Genomic DNA, 16,357 nt, shown 5'->3' with positions numbered 1-16,357 from the left:
TGTTTTTAATTAAAATAATTTTTTAATATTAAAAATAAATTTAAAAAAATAAAAAAATGTTATTTTAATATATTTATAAAAATAAAATATTTTAAAAAATAATAGGCAGAACAATACGGATCATAGCCCAAGTCTAAATCCCTTCTCCCTCAGCTTTTAGGCTAGACGAGTCCTGACTCTAGCAGCATTTGCACGCGCCTTCATTTCTTAGAATTAAAGGAAAAAAAAAATCAGGGCAAGGATTAAGACGGAAATGTCCAATTGATGAAAACCTAATTGAAAAAGTTGTTTTTGTTTTTTGTTTGTAGACCCAATTGAGAACTGGGTGAAAATTGAGGGATAAAAATATCCTTTTCCCAACAGAATGTTGGCCATCCGTCCGTCCATACATCCTTCCGTCTATCCGTCCGTCCATCCACTCTCACTTCCAAATTCCAAGCTTCCAGCAATAGCAACGAACGACAACGGTCCCAATAATCCCGAAGAAAGGAACAAGCAAACCGCAATGCTCCTCTCCGCAATCCCTCGCTCAAGCTCAAACTCTCTTCTCCTCCTCCGCAATCACACTCTCACTTCCACTTCCACTTCATCTGCTACTGCTACTAACCTCCTCTCCACCGCCACCACCCTCAAGCCACTCCTACGAGCCCCCTCTGCCTCTTCCCTAACCGCCAGCAACGGCAATCTCGAAAATCCTATCCATCACGTGACACACTCGCTCTCAGATGACGATGAGGAAGCTGGAGGAGGATCGGGGTTGGTGTCGTCGGCATCCGCCGTTGCTTCTGCTATTCGAAGTGGTTCTAGTTCACCAGTGGAGTTTGTACAGAAAATAGAGAAGGGTCACAACAACAACAAGACCAAATTGGTGCTACCCAGCCCTGATTTTCAGAGACTTTGCGTCCAACAACTCGACCTCTTTCACAGAATCGTCGATCCCGACGCTATTCTCTCCGTCTGTCCTGTTTTACTCCTCCATTAATATTCATTTCCTTTGCATAATATTGGCTGATTATTTATTATTTCTAATTTATTTTTTAACTAATTTTGCAGGTTTATGTGAGGCCAGCAGGTAGTTATGTAATGGACCGTTTAGAGCTCCGTCGAGTGACGTCATATCCCGGAGTGAATGCATCAGCATCAGATATTGTGATATTAGTCGCAAATTTCAATATCCCAACTGGATTACGTGCTGCAGAAGCTGCATTTTCTAGTAAACAAGTAGGTTGTCTTCTTCTTTTTTTTTTTTAAAAAAATTAACTAATAATTTGTATCTTAATCAATGACTGTTCATTATTGTTTTGGACAATGATTCGTGGCTACACGGGTGGGTGGCAACGCCCATAGCTGCCATCCCCTGATTCTGCAGTAGCTTTTATGAATCGTAGCAGTAATTTTGGTCATTCTGCAGTAACATTTCGCAGGTTCAACATGAATCGGTAAGTTATTGCAGCGTGACCGAAAGTTGCTGCAGCATCAAGGGGTGCTAAACATTTCCCTTATTGTTTAGGGTAAATGTTGATTTGTACTTTTTGTAGGCAGAATGCGTGGCTGAGCATAGAGCTGTTGTGTTTCCAATGGTAAAGCACCCTTTTGTTGTTGGGTTCTTGGTTGCTGAGCTACCGATGATGGAAATGGACATACCATGTGCAAATGGGGAAAGTGATTTGATTTCTCCAGAGGAAGCCTATGCTTCGCCTTCTGCCTCCTTTAAAAAATCAAAATCGTGGAGCATCCAGACTTTAAATGATGAGCCATTGAGGATGTTTAACTTTACAGCTGAGCAGAGATTGAATGCTATTAATATTTCACATACTCTAGCCATGGCTTATGTTATGGATCAGGTAGCTTCCATTGTTTTTCTGACTCCACTGTTATTTTAAATCAGCTTGCAAATATTGGTTTTTCTATATGCATGGAAATCCATTTGTATATCTCTTCATTTTCAGATACTAAAAGATGCACGCCCTAATGCTAAGCTTTTAATTTGCCTTTGATGGACTATCTTAAATGCTTATTCTTTTTCATGGATGTATTCTAGCCTACCTTTAAACTGCGGTATTTGAATTTTATGTGTTATAATTAATCCACGTACAAGTGCAGGACCGACAGCATTGGCATGATAAAAATTATTTTTAGTTTTTCAGATTCCTCTAGATATTTTTAAGCTCAATTCTAGTAGTTTGTTAATGGTCCCTTCATTTGCTTTCACTCAGATTTGGTTATCCTTGTTTATTGGCCCTCCGCATTATCTTGTGTTTTTGGTTGTTCTTTGTGGACAAAGGTGGTTTTTCTAATTGGCGTGTTAGGTATATGATGCTCTTGTTTGTTATTTCATCTGAATTTATCAATAGTTTGGCTTATTCACTTATTGGTTCCACAGAAAGCATTGTTACTTCAGCAATCTTCATGGCAAAATAATGTCAGAATGACTACTCTGGTTGAGCAGGTAAACTGTAGTTTTCCAGTTATCTTGCAATATTTCTTTTCTACATTTTAATTTTGGAAATCAAATAGTAAATTCTCACAGAAATGTACTGGTGGTTCCTTTTGACTGAAAATTCTCACAGATTCGTGGTCCTCTCTCTAGCATTAGAACTTTAAGTAAAATGTTATCAATTCACACGAAGAGAAGCGAGGTATGCTTTTATGTTGTCCTGGATTTTTAATTAATTTTTTTCCCTTTCCTTTTGATGTTATATACATGTGAACAAGTTATATTCTTGCAGATTGCTTATGACATTGTTGAAGACATAATTGTTCAAGGTGATAGTATGAGAGATGCCCTTCAAGAACTCCAGGATGCTGTTTACTTGACAAAGGCACTATCTCTCTCTCGCTCTCTCTTTTGAGTGTGTGTGTGGTGTGCACAGTCTATGCCTTGTGAATTTTGTTTTAGCATTCTTCCAAAGTACAATTTTTCTTTTCCCAAAATGGTTGTTTTCTATTGAGGATTATTTGGTTAGTTACTTCTTTCCTATAAATGCCATTGGTTTTGATGTATAGTTTCACTTTACATTGCGTTGAATTGTCTCTAAGTTTCACAGCCTATTGTAGTTGGAGTTACAAATTCATAGTGAGATTGCTGATGGTGTAGAAATTGTGGAGTTTGAAAAACTAAATTTCTCTTTTGTGATTTTATAGGCCAATATACTGCGGTACAATGGAGAGACATTAAAGAAAATTCACAATTCAGCTTATGCCCATCCAGAGTCAATGAGATCTCAATTACCAGAAGACTTCTTGAATGATAGCAGCGATAAGTTGCAAACTCCTGGCAAACCACGTTTTCTAAATCCTGCATCCAAGGACATGGAGATGCCCATGCCACCTTTGGCTCTTTCTCCTCTACAACAACATGGAATACGGTAGGTTCTAGCCTTGCATTAAATCCTCAACTTGAGTGATACATGTTGATAGTATTTGAATTGGCTCTGAACATTAAGAAATGTGACACGAGATCCAATGCTAACAATAAAGTTTCTATTTTCTATTTGGTTGCACGTCTGTTTATTTGTATTTTGGCGGTGGGGGGAGCATTTGAAATCTAAATCTACCCAAGTTTTGTTTCATCCTTGCCTTTAAATTTGGAAAAAAAAATCCTCTATCTTATGCTTGTCATGTGTCAGGAAGACCATGCAATGTTTCTGAGGTGCTGTCAGATTTGGTTGAGGCAGCGATACCTCTTGCCAATAAGCAGCAACGCATTCTAGAACTCAGTGAACTTTCTCAATCTCTGCAAGTTGCCATAGAAGAACCAGCTTTACGCCAGGCTCTGAGCAATTTAATTGAGGGTGCATTATTGCGTACACATGTTGGTGGCAAAGTTGAAATTGTATCTACTGGAGCACCAGCAGGTGGTGCTCTTGTAGTTATTGACGATGATGGCCCTGATATGCACTACATGGTAACGGTCCACTTTCACTCCAAGTACATTTTCTTTATTCAAATTAGTGATTGTGAATCTCTTGGATTCTCTTTATTTGTTCACTTCATGGGGTTGTGATGCTTTGACATACCAAACAGTGCACATATTGAATCCTTATAAAGTTGCTTATGGAAGGATGGGAGGCATATCAAAAGAATGATACCAAATAAGTGTACTTCAGAATAAATTGGAAGGATAGCAAAGCAAAGGTCAATTGCAATTTTCTGGTTTTAATTTAGAAAGTGGTTCAACACACTTTCTAGTATTTAGTTGCTATGCATTAACTGGGATCCTAACAATGTCAAGTGTTCATCATGCAAAAAATATTTTTCTTTGCATGCATTCCCAACTCTTATAGCCCACATAATTGGTTTGTTGATTTTAGAACTGTCTTTTTTGAATCAAAATTTTCTTGCATTGTCTGTATACAATGTGGCTGCTCTTTTTTTTTTTTTCTTCTTTCATTTTCTAAATGTTACAACGTAATGTCTCACGAGAAACACCTTCCATGTGGATACTTACTTGAAAAATGTGAGAAAAGAAATGGACAAAATCATGTCATTGCTCACAGAGCACCTTTTTCAATTGTGCTTGAAATACAGCCTGTGTTGTTGATTGGATTTAAGTGATTTGCCTGTGAATGTGGATGCAGACCCAGATGCGTTCGCTTATACCATTTGGAGCAGAGCTCTTCTCAGAAAACATGGTCGAAGACAACATGACATGGAATTTTGTTGCTGGGCTGACTGTTGCTCGTGAGATACTTGAGAATTATGGTTGTGTGGTTCGTGTCATATCACCTCGAGTCTCAGACGCAGCCCTTGGAACTGGGGGAACCAGGATAGAACTCTGGCTTCCTTCTTTTGCCTCGTCCGATCAAAATGACCTTGCTCACGAAGCTTAGCAATAAAATGGCTTTGATAGTGGCAAGATTGGATACTTGCCCTGAAATTAAGAAAGGGGTTTGTATGCTAGATGATTTATTTTGTAATTTTGGGGTCTTTGCCGGATCCAGTGTGAACACCCCCCCTCCCCAAAAAAAAAAAGTTACAAATTATAGATATAACAAGGTGGTCATGGTCAAAGGAGTTGGAACTTCTTTCAGTTCATTCATGGTCCGAAACATGAACTGGTGTATAGATTTGCCGTATATGCAGTTGATTGTATATAAAAAGCGTTCAAGTCTTAGATTTTATTTGAACTCCATTGATTCCATAGCATGTCGCAGCTGATAAATTTGGAAAATCTGGAGTTTGTGTTTAGGAGGCCTGTAATCTCTGTTCTGTTAGCTGCCGGCCTCTGGTCTGATAACTCAGAAATAGTTTCATTTGGTCAAACTAGTTGGAACTGTGGTCATTATTACCAAGGAAGAAGAGTACGACAATGGATGTTATGTACTTCGTACGACTCCCCGACCCTTCCTTCCAATCACGGTGTTTTAGGTTGTTGAAAATATATTTAAAAAATATTTTTTTATTTTTTGAAATTAAAACAATAAAAGAACAAAGAAAAACAATCAAAAATTTGGAGAAATTCTCAAGCTCTGGATCAAATAACGTGTGTGATGCATCTATATTTACAATATAAGTGTTTTGAGATAAAGAAAAAAGAAAATCACTGACAAAAGAGGCATGGATTAACGAAAACCAAATTGGAATTCTCATCTAAGGGTGCCCTAACTGGATCCAAAACTAGACTCACATTCATTTCCCTCCAAGTCCAACTAAGTACACATTCAAAGTCTTGACCATTATTTACCTCTAACGGCTCAAACCCAAAAAATATTTTCTTTTGATTTTTTGACCCACCTTCTCCATTTTACTTTTGACTCCCAAGTCCCAAAATCCTTCCCATTTCTCTCCGTTTCTTTTTTATTTTTTTATAGCCGTTGAAGGCAGCCCAACTCTTCTTCTCTCTTTCTCTCTACCTAACTGTTGCAGGCAGAAATGGACAAGAAACCCACCAAGGAATCATCATTAGCTATAGCTGCTGCTTGTAGTTCTTTGAAGCGAAAGAGACCGCCCATGATTGAGATCCCAAATGTGCTCCAAGAAATCCACACTGTTAATAGTCATACCAGTACGAAACACCGTTTCCAAGAACTCACTCCCAGGAACACTGCCCTTTCTTTCAGTGGGAATGGTGTTGGTGTTTCTGCTATCAAAGGCAAGAAAAAATTCATGGAAGATACCCACAAGATTGTTTCTTGCTTGCATGGCAACTCAAACCAAGTAATACTCTCTCTTACTACTGGATTTTCTCGGCTTTCCAACTTGATATTTATATATTCTTTTTCTGATTTTTGTTTTTGGGTAATGTAATGTGTAGGGATTTTTTGGAGTTTATGATGGGCATGGGGGCAAAAAGGCAGTGGAGTTTGTTGCAGAGAATTTGCACGTAAATATTCTTGAAAAGATGGTGAATTTTGATGCAGGGAATGTTTCCAAAGAGGAAGCTGTTAAAGCTGGGTATTTGAAAACTGACCAGGATTTCTTGAAACAGGTATCATCATCCCTTTACTCTTTCTTTCTTGTTCACTAATCGTTGGAAATCTGTAAATTTTAATGTTTGATGATATTAATTCTTCTTGCAAATTGGAATGCATTTGAAATTTTGTGTCAACTGTTGCTTCTAGCTTATAACGCAGGTAAACTATTTTAATTAGAATTTTGACTATACTTGTCCATAATTGGGAAGCTGCAGATTATTGGGTTTTCTTGGTCCACAAAAGCTGCTGCTATTTATAGTTTGGAGAAAGATAATTGACTGAAAAAGAATAATTTGTGAGCAACAAGAGATTATGTGCAACTTGACTTAATTTTATATCAGTCTTAATTATTTGGAAGTCCTAATTCTTCATTCTAAACTGGATGTAAGTCTTGTGTGTCGTGATGCAGAATTCTGTGATTTCATTGTCAGTCTAACTCCCTAAAACCTTCAAGGACTTGATTATAAGTAGTCTACTCAGATGTCAGGCTCAGCTAAGCTTTACACCGACCATTGGAGTACTGGCTACACCAATCCTATTTATGGATTTCATAATTGATTCTATCTGATTAAGGCTTACAAAACTGGTTTTGAATGGTGAATCAACTAACTTGAGGGTATGACTGGTTGTTCAAAAGACTAAATGTGAAGCTGAAGGCAATTTGTTTGTGATGATAAATATTTTTCTTTATTGAGATTGCATTTGGACATCGTCCTTCTATCCCATCTTTATATATATCCTGCTGTGTATATTACTTGAAAAAGAAGGGAGTAGACTGGTACAAGTGCAACAATAATCCATCTTCTTCTTTTTTACCACTCCAATTATCTTTCTTGATCAACTGTAGAAGAATGGCTGTATATTGTCAATAATGCAGGGTTTAGTCAGTGGTGTTTGCTGTGTCACAGCCTTAATTGAAGGGCAGGAGGTTGTTATCTCAAACTTAGGAGACTGTAGAGCTGTTCTTTGTAGAGGAGGAGTAGCTGAAGCCCTTACAGAAGATCATAGAGCAGCACGGGAGGATGAACGTAAAAGGATAGAGGATAAGGTATGGTTTATACCATGGCGAAACATGGTAGTATATACAGCAGTGCTTGAAAGGGGTTGTGGATTACTTGTGATATTCATTAATAATGTGATACAGGGAGGATATGTTGAGATTCATCGAGGTGCATGGAGAGTTCATGGGATACTTTCTGTTTCTAGAAGCATTGGAGATGCTCATCTGAAGGACTGGGTACTGGCTGAGCCGGATACAAAGATCCTGAAGCTGAGTCCGGACATGGAATTTCTCGTCTTAGCTTCTGATGGACTGTGGGATGAGGTGAGATGGCCAATGCTCATTGTGGAAACTCTATGCATGAACTTTGATCTTGGATTTAACTCATAAATATTGGTAATGGAAAATTGTTTTATTCTATCCTTTGCTTCGTTTGTTAAATTCATTTCTTTTTGCTTGTGAACTCTGGGTAAAATAATATGCTTTGTCATTTCAAATGCATGAAATTATGGGATTGAAATTTTTACTTAATAATCACTCATTTAAGTTTGGACCTAACCTACTAACTGTGAAAATTGAAGCCCGCTTTAATCTCAATTACTAGTATAAAACCATCTCTTACAGGGTTGAGCACCTTTTCTCTACTTTTGCAACATTAAGGTCCAGTAGTGCATCTTGAAGTTGACAGACAGAGTTGACATTTGTATGGTTTATGAGGGCATTGACTTCATTGCTTGATTTATGGAATTATGTGGCTGTTAACTCATTTTTGGTAATTTGTGCCCTAGGTTGGGAACCAAGAAGCTGTTGACATGGTAAAATCATTGTGTATGGCTGAGATGAATGTGGGAACCACAGGAGATATTCCAGAAGATAATGATATTGATTATGGTTGTGTAAATGTAAGCCCTTCATCTAAGTTGCGGCGGATTTCACTTGTCAAGCAACAAAAAGAGTCCAGACACTCACCAAGCTATAAGAAGGCGGCTTGCAGCTGGAAAGACAATGAAGATGATTTTGCATGTGAAAATGAAAGTCCTCCAACAAAGTCAAGAAAAATTTCATTGGTCAAGCGAATAAACATCAAGACTGAGTCTCCTATTAAAGAAAATAGTTGGTACAAGAAGAGATCTGCCTCTGTGGTGCTTGAGAATGCTTGTAAGGAGCTTGTGAACCTTGCTGTGAGTAGGGGTAGTTTGGATGACATTACAGTAATGATAATTGATTTGCATCATTTCAGACATAGCAGTTGATCTTGTGGGCTAATAGAACCTACTGTGTTGCTTCCTACGAAATCTAGATTATTAGCTATAACACCTGCAACCTTGCAAGTGCGCTGCCTAGGTTTGAGACTCCTAATTGTAAAAGTCCATATAGAAAATTGAAGTATCTTTGAACTGCTAATGAGGCAGCAAGTTCCATTAGTATTTTCCTTTATCTTCCATCTGCTTTCCAGCTCAGTCTTTATCTTCCATCTGCTTTCCAGCTCAGTTGAACTTCTTGTGATGGTATGCTAGCAACTGATATTGATGCTTTTTTCGGGGCCACCAATCTTGCTGTCTAATAAACGAGTTAATTGTACTGCCATGAATTAGGATGAGCCATTTGGAATTTTCAATATTCTCAGGGTCTGTTTCAGATCACCATTTACATTAATAAAATTTAAAGTGTTTCTCCGAGCATTTTGTTTGTAACGGGATCAGAGGATGCGGATGCTGCCAGATACTCTGTTTCCAGGTATGGCTGAAAGATCATACAGCATGCTTCAGACCCCAGTGTAACAAACACTGATGGTATGTATTATGTAAATGAAATCAAAAGGAGATGAAATCAATCCAAAAGGATCAAATTTGAAGTTTTTGTCTGAGCATTTTGTTTGTAGCGGGATCAGAGGATGAGGATGCGGATGCTGCCAGATACTCTGTTTCCAGGTATGGCTGAAAGATCATACAGCATGCTTCAGACCCCAGTGTAACAAACACTGATGGTATGTATTATGTAAATGAAATCAATGTAAAAGGAGATGAAATCAATCCAAAAGGATCAAATTTGAAGTTTTTGTCTGAGCATTTTGTTTGTAGCGGGATCAGAGGATGAGGATGCGGATGCTGCCAGATACTCTGTTTCCAGGTATGGCTGAAAGATCATACAGCATGCTTCAGACCCCAGTGTAACAAACACTGATGGTATGTATTATGTAAATGAAATCAATGTAAAAGGAGATGAAATCAATCCAAAAGGATTAATTTGTATCATGATTCCACCTGGTTATGCAAAAAGCCTAAAATTTGCTTGAAATTATTTTCAGAAATCACAATAGTCCTATTTGATGAAATTAATAAGGTTCAAGAGGAGAGCCTTGGAGACAGATCAGGTCTTACCCAAGTTCATAATATAGGCATAAGGGTGAATTAAGCTCTCTAGTCTGGAAATTATTATTCAAATTCTAATTTGACAAGTAATTATCTCCTTACGCATCATATAGGCTTCTTTGCTCTCTGCGTGCTTGTCTTCTAGGTAGAGAGGCAACCAAGAGCTGGGCCAGCCTTAGATCCCTCTGGTTTTCAGCATTTGTTGTTTCTGGAATCTAGATTCCTTGTCTAATTAATTTCCTGCAATAACTCTTCCGGGGAAGTTAATGACTGAAGGAAAACTACAGGTAAAGAGGTAGAAAAGCGCGTGCGCGTGCCCCCCCCCCCCCCCCCCCCCCCACACACACATATATATATATATATATATGTGTGTGTGTGTGGAAAATCTAAATATATTTCCACATCTTATTTAGCAGCCTCTTTTCACTCCTCCCACATGCTCCCATATTGAAAGTAGCTTGACCCTCTTCCCCACACCAACCTTTTTCTGTTCTTTACGGAGTACACTTTCATCAGAAGCCTCAAATGTGAGGAAAAGGGTTTTCTTCCTTTTTACCATACATAAAATAAAAATATGATAGAAACCTATGATTGAAGCCAAACCCACTTTAAGAACGGGGAAAAAGTTAAGTTGATTGGAAACAGAAAGGAGTAAAAGCAAAAGGGAGAGATTGAAAAGCTTGCACGAGTAGTATATAATGGCTTATAAAATGTGTTGCTTTTCCTTCTTTCTTACTCCTCTATCTTCAAAATAACTGCGAGTTTGGAAATTGGTTATTGAAGCAGTAAGGACGATCTCTCGAGTCTTGATATCTAACATTCTTCTAAGAAAACAACTAACCAGTTGCATCCATGAACAGACCTTGAGGTGAAACTGAGAGATCTTGATCAAACCCATATCTCTTGAACCTTGTCTCCCTCTAGTTAGTTTAATCAAGCATTTGAATCTATTCTCCGTTTCTATCTTATTATTTGTAGTGTATAGAGAGCATATACCATGCCTGATTCATTAGGTTTCCCTGCCTGCTTCTCCTCTGGTGAGAGGCAAATTGTTGAGCCAGGGGCTAATGTAACCAGGTCAGGCCAGAGTGTGTTTATGTCTGTGTATCGAACAAAGTTAGCTGGTCTCTGCCGTTTGATCATCATTACATGGTGCAAGAATCTCTTGATGCATGGCTTGTCTATTTCTGTTCAAGCAACGAATGGAAGCGAGCATCATCAGTGCAAGGTCGAGCTTAAGCCATGGAACTTTTGGAGAAAACAAGGTTCAAAGCAATTCATAGTAGATGGTAGGGCTGTTGATGTGGTCTGGGACCTTAAGGCCGCAAAGTTCAATGGGGAGACGGAGCCACAATCAGACTACTATGTTGCTATTGTCTGCGAAGAAGAGGTGGTTCTACTTGTTGGAGATTTAAAGAAAGATGCCTACCGAAAGACAGGCTGTAGGCCTGCTCTTATTGAGCCGATGCTGGTGTCAAGGAAGGAACACGTATTTGGCAAGAAGAGATTCAAGACTAGAGTTAAGTTTATTGAGAAGGGAAAGTTCCATGGGATTTCAATTGAATGCATCAATGGCGGTAGCAGTGGCAGCGATATTATTGGTGACCGGTTTGATCCTCGACTAGAGATAAAGGTAGATGGGGAACTAGCCATTCTTGTAAAGCATCTTCAGTGGAAGTTTAGAGGAAATGAGTCCATCCACGTGAATAAAAGCACTAGAGTGGATGTTTATTGGGATGTGCATGACTGGCTCTTTGGTTCAGGCCCAAGGCAAGGTCTATTTATATTTAAGGCAGTTTCTGCATCATCATCATCATCATCTCCATCATTGTTGTTGACTCAAGAAGAAGAGAATTACGGCTCAGTACTAGAGAATGATAATACAGGTGGGTCATCCAGCTTTAGCTTGTTTTTGCATGCTTGGAAAGAAGAATAACGAATCCATAAGCTGCCTACTAGCTAGTACCATGCATGATCAACACCAATATAATATCAGCCCTGAAATTATCTGTCCATGATCTCCAAGCTCAGGATTAAATTAAGAAGGATGTCACATCTATCACTGATCATTTTGGAATGGGAATGTAATCAGTTAGATTGAGCTCCAAGAAGGGGAGGTCGCTAGGCAGATGTCACAGAGAGGGAGGTTGGTTAGAGGTTGGCTTGGAGAAGAGCAAGCGGGTCCAATTAAAGCTGGAAGTCTGTCGTAGCTATGCAGACAAGAATGGACAGGCCAGATTGGATAATGTATGAATGCCTAATAATTTCCCTACTTTTGGTTCCTTTCCTGCTTTTTCTATGAGTGCGTGTCAAGAAGGGTCAACCCTGTTTTCATGAAGGAATGTGTGAGTGACTGAGTCCAGCCAAGGCAGATGATGCCTGGGATGCTAGGCAGTTGATGGAGATAGAATCATGCAACGAATTAATCAAGAGCCTCTGCTCTGTAGATATATGTGCGCACTGTAATCTTTGATAATTTAATGCTACCTTTTTCTCAATGTTGTTGCTTTCTTAATACTTAATACTATATCCTTTAATTAAGAGACTGCTTGGATTCTTGAATTAAAGGTTTGATATTAAATAGAGGGATTTATACTTAAGCTTGTGCTGAGTTATGAGTAATAATTGTAGTGCTTGAGTTATGGGTCATCATGGGTTATTCGATATTCATAAAATTATTTTGGAATTTTTAACTTGCTAACTTTGGTTTTTCCAGACATTCATTATCTAGGAATGATTCGACCATTAACGACTCTCCAGAGGGTTTGTATTAGTTTTTGCATCGATTAAAATGGTATTTTCTTGTTTGTTTTATAGTTTTAAGCTTTAGCTACAAATTATACCAAAAATTAATAATACTATGCCGTTTAATGTTCTCAAAAGAGTATAAATGTATGATTATACTTTTACTTTGCGTGTGTCAAAATCAATCATGCTCATTTATTTTGAATTATATTCCATGATTAATATTAATTTGATTAAAATTGTGCCATGCCAACTCCTTTTGACACATCTTTTTCAGCACCATTCGTTTGTCCTCGAAAGAAATTGAAATATCACATCAAGGGTGTCATCTTTTTTGGCTAGTGTTTGTCGTGCTTACCATGAAAAGCAACAAATATTGCTGGTCTTCATCCATTCAGTTTCATAAGCATGGTTACATGTAAAGCTCAGTTTCACTTGTTGTGTCTGAATTTTAACTTGATTGTTTATTTAGTTCTTTCGTTTTCCAAATAGTATAAAAAAGATGTCAAAAAAGAACGCCTCCTGTGCTGATCAGTCTGGCTCATTGCAGACATGCCACGTGAATGCATGTAACCTCAGAGGCATAAAGAGCCACTACATAGTTTGGGCTTGGTTGGTGGACCATGCACTACCAAACACAGGCTACATTCTGGGTGGATAGAAGCAGGCCCAGCAGAACAGCTGACAGCTATTTCTCGTTACCATGTTGTCCCAAAACTGAAAAGATGTCCCCCTTTTCTAACTTTTCGAAAAACTTCTTTAGAAGTTTAATATAAAAGTACGAGAGAATTGGTGATTCGAAGAAACAATTAAGGGAACTAGAGATCCATTCTTTTTACACTCTACTTTCAATTAAATTCAGCAGGTTATATAAAGCAAACCCAAGTTTTGTTTATATTAAATTAGACTTGAGATTAAATTTGAGTTACATATTAGATAGATTAATTTAGATTAACTAATTTTTTTAAAAAAATTAAAAATAAAATAGATGATATAAAAGATAAGTCAACTTCTTCTATTTATTGTGAAACTCAATGGTAAAATTTAAAAGATAATAGCGATAATAGATGATATAATTTATGTTATGTTAAAGGGATTATTCATGTTATACACTAGCAAAACACATTTATAGAAAAGTAAAAATAGTTCATGAGATTTTTTAGTGTTTAGATGATAAGTAATTACACGTTCATGTTAAACTTATCGTCTTTGGAGTTTAGAAAGTAAATGATTGGTGTAGAAAGTTCAATACCTGCAAAACAATTTGTTATGGTGGGATTTATAGACCATAAAATGATAAAGTTAATGACTTTTAAGTAAGAGGTTATAATAAATAAGAGAATAAAGTTTAAATTCTAAAAAAAAAATGTTTGTTCTTGTTTTTGAATGATAAATACTCCGAGAATTAAAATTATGAATACTTAGATAATATAAGTTGTAAATCATTTACTTGAATGGTTTAAGAGGTATTTATATCCTTGAACTTTGTCATGTTATGGGGATGGAGGGTTTGAAGAGTTATTTTTTTCTAATAGTATTAATGAAAGATAAATATTTCTTACACAACATTAAATAAGGGATGAGGGATAAATATCTCTTACATAATATTATTGACGATAAAAATATAATGGGTTCTTAAGAGATTTCTATGCACCTAGAAGTATAGAGAGATAAGTATTCTTGACATTAATATTTTATATTAAAAGTCATAAGAATAAACAAACGAAGACTTATGACCCAACATGAGGCCTATAATGATTATCAGACTCATATCCACTTAAACTTAGTATGATACCAAAGCCCACGAGCAGTAAGTCTGACAACTCGTCAAACTCATATTTACTTGAGCTCAGCGCGTAACTGAATCCAAGATGTTGAGTCTAGCAGCTTGTCAGACTCATATGTACCTAGACTTAGTGCATAGCCAACCCCAAGGATGTTGTGTTAGGCAACTCCTAAAATTCATGTGTATGTGGGCTTAGTGCATTGCTAACCCAAATGATGTTGGGTTGATAGTTCACCTGCTCCTTATACCTATGTGTACTTGGGCTCAACGCATTACTGAACTTAAGAATATTGAATCTGATAGCTTACCAAATTCATATGTACTTAGACGCAATGTGTAGCTGAATCCAAGATGTTGGGTCTGATAGCTTGTAAGACCATATTTACTTGAATTTAGCGCTTAACTAAACTTAATGATATTAAGTTTGAAAGCAAATTAGACTCATATTATTTAGGCCTTAGTTTCTACTAAACCTAAGAATACTGGGTGATTTTAACTCTTTTAAATATAAATTTAAACTAAAAATTAAAATTTTAAAACATATTGATACATATGAGAGGCTCTAACTCATCCATTTCATTAAGTTTTAGTATTCATGCATATTGGTGCTACGCGAGTTCTTTTCACCAACTTTTAAGACAGCTGCCACTAAATGTGTCAAGCAATTTACCAGAGCAGCCAGCAGAAGCAAAACTCCTCGAGCTGACATGAATTCAGGTATGTTAATAAGATCCTTCCAGTCTACCTTCAATGTCATTTTTCTAAGTGGCTGCAAGCTATAAAACTAGAGATTACAAAAATTATGGCCAACGTTTAATGCTAGCCTCATGTGGTGATGGCCTAACGAAGGTTTTGGGCATTTCTTCTTTTATAACCATAAAAGTGGACTGATTTTCTTCATTTATAATCACAAAACAAGCTTAAATTACTCTCTAATATGATTGACAAGAAAAGCTATGAGATTTTTCAAGAAAAAGGAAAATTATTTCTAATAATTTATATTTGCAAAATGATTTAATTAACACTACATGAAAAAGATATGTGGTCTTATTCTATTAATTTCAATAACTAGTCAATAAATAGAGCATAGATTGTAAAGAGATTAGAGAGAGAGAGAAACGCATTTGAGATGATGTTATGATTTTTGTAAAGGAAAAAAAATATTTTTTTTTATGAAAAAAAAAACACTTTTATGCGATGTAGGTTAATTTTTTCTTTGATCATAATTTATTTTCCTTTAACTATCTTTTTATATGTTTACTAAATATAAAAAAAATAAAAAAAATAGTTTATAGAAATATGTTTTACCGGAAACAAACAAGACATAAAACAATTTTATGATTTAGAAATACGTGGGTAAATGTAGTTTTTTTGTTTTTTTTATCAGAAAGATAATATTATATAAAGGCAATACAAGTATATATAAAACATTACACTCATACAACCTAATTATTAAATTTAAAATATAATAAAAAATTAAACAAATATAAAAAACTAATCTTGAAAAGGTGTCCAAGGATCAAATCCACGTATGCTAAAAAGATAAGAAAAGATGGTGTTCCTCAACAAGTTTGGGTGAATTCGAACCTACAACGCACGCAAGATTTGCAGGGAGTACTAGATGATTAGCAATGAAATTTGCACAGATTTAGTTATTTTCTTTTCCACCAGAACACTTGAAGATGCTAAAACTTTGGTATCTCATCCTCAAATACAAGATCTGTAAATAGAAAAACTGAAACCCTATATGACCTTTTTAGATATAAGATCTAGACCCTTCGACAAGTATACATTTGACGTTTGTATCCCATAAATGACAATGTTACCCCTGTTTGTTGCGAAGGCAACCAATAGGAGTGCTTTTGTCAAGGGCAAAATGGGCAGGCTATTTAAGTAATTGTATAATGTCTACGTTGTGGTTTATATAGAACTGGCAATACTATGTAGAGATCTTGATGGATCTTTGCATGAATTAGCTGTCACCAACTCCGTCCCATTCATGGTGATCTTGGCACCACATCTTCTCGCACTGCTATAC

General features: G+C 36.7%; 2 protein-coding genes across 4 annotated transcripts; both read left to right on the top strand.

The window, feature by feature from the left end:
- Positions 1-331: 331 nt before the first annotated feature.
- On the top strand, positions 332-5,123 carry LOC133697695 (chloroplast sensor kinase, chloroplastic). Of its 3 annotated transcripts, none has more exons than XM_062120429.1 (9): positions 332-955; positions 1,054-1,221; positions 1,539-1,844; positions 2,384-2,449; positions 2,571-2,639; positions 2,730-2,822; positions 3,145-3,368; positions 3,634-3,907; positions 4,581-5,123. In XM_062120429.1, the coding sequence occupies exons 1-9, from the start codon at positions 365-367 to the stop codon at positions 4,830-4,832; spliced, it is 2,043 nt and encodes a 680-aa protein (XP_061976413.1). In that variant the 5' UTR covers positions 332-364; the 3' UTR covers positions 4,833-5,123. The 3 variants fall into 3 exon arrangements, with proteins under 3 accessions (XP_061976413.1, XP_061976412.1, XP_061976414.1); XM_062120428.1 differs by having other exon boundaries at positions 1,054-1,225; positions 1,543-1,844; XM_062120430.1 differs by lacking the exon at positions 4,581-5,123 and adding an exon at positions 4,027-4,270.
- Positions 5,124-5,700: 577 nt separating this feature from the next.
- LOC133696216 (probable protein phosphatase 2C 14) lies at positions 5,701-12,286 on the top strand. The gene is given in 6 exon segments (XM_062118330.1): positions 5,701-6,159; positions 6,257-6,430; positions 7,294-7,464; positions 7,561-7,740; positions 8,205-8,673; positions 10,802-12,286. Coding segments are annotated over 6 exon segments (2,202 nt in total). The 5' UTR covers positions 5,701-5,874; the 3' UTR covers positions 11,725-12,286.
- Positions 12,287-16,357: the final 4,071 nt, after the last annotated feature.

Source organism: Populus nigra, chromosome 6 (genome assembly GCF_951802175.1).
Source record: "Populus nigra chromosome 6, ddPopNigr1.1, whole genome shotgun sequence".
Lineage (NCBI taxonomy): Eukaryota > Viridiplantae > Streptophyta > Magnoliopsida > Malpighiales > Salicaceae > Populus > Populus nigra.
This window is presented reverse-complemented; position numbering and strand designations above follow the sequence as displayed.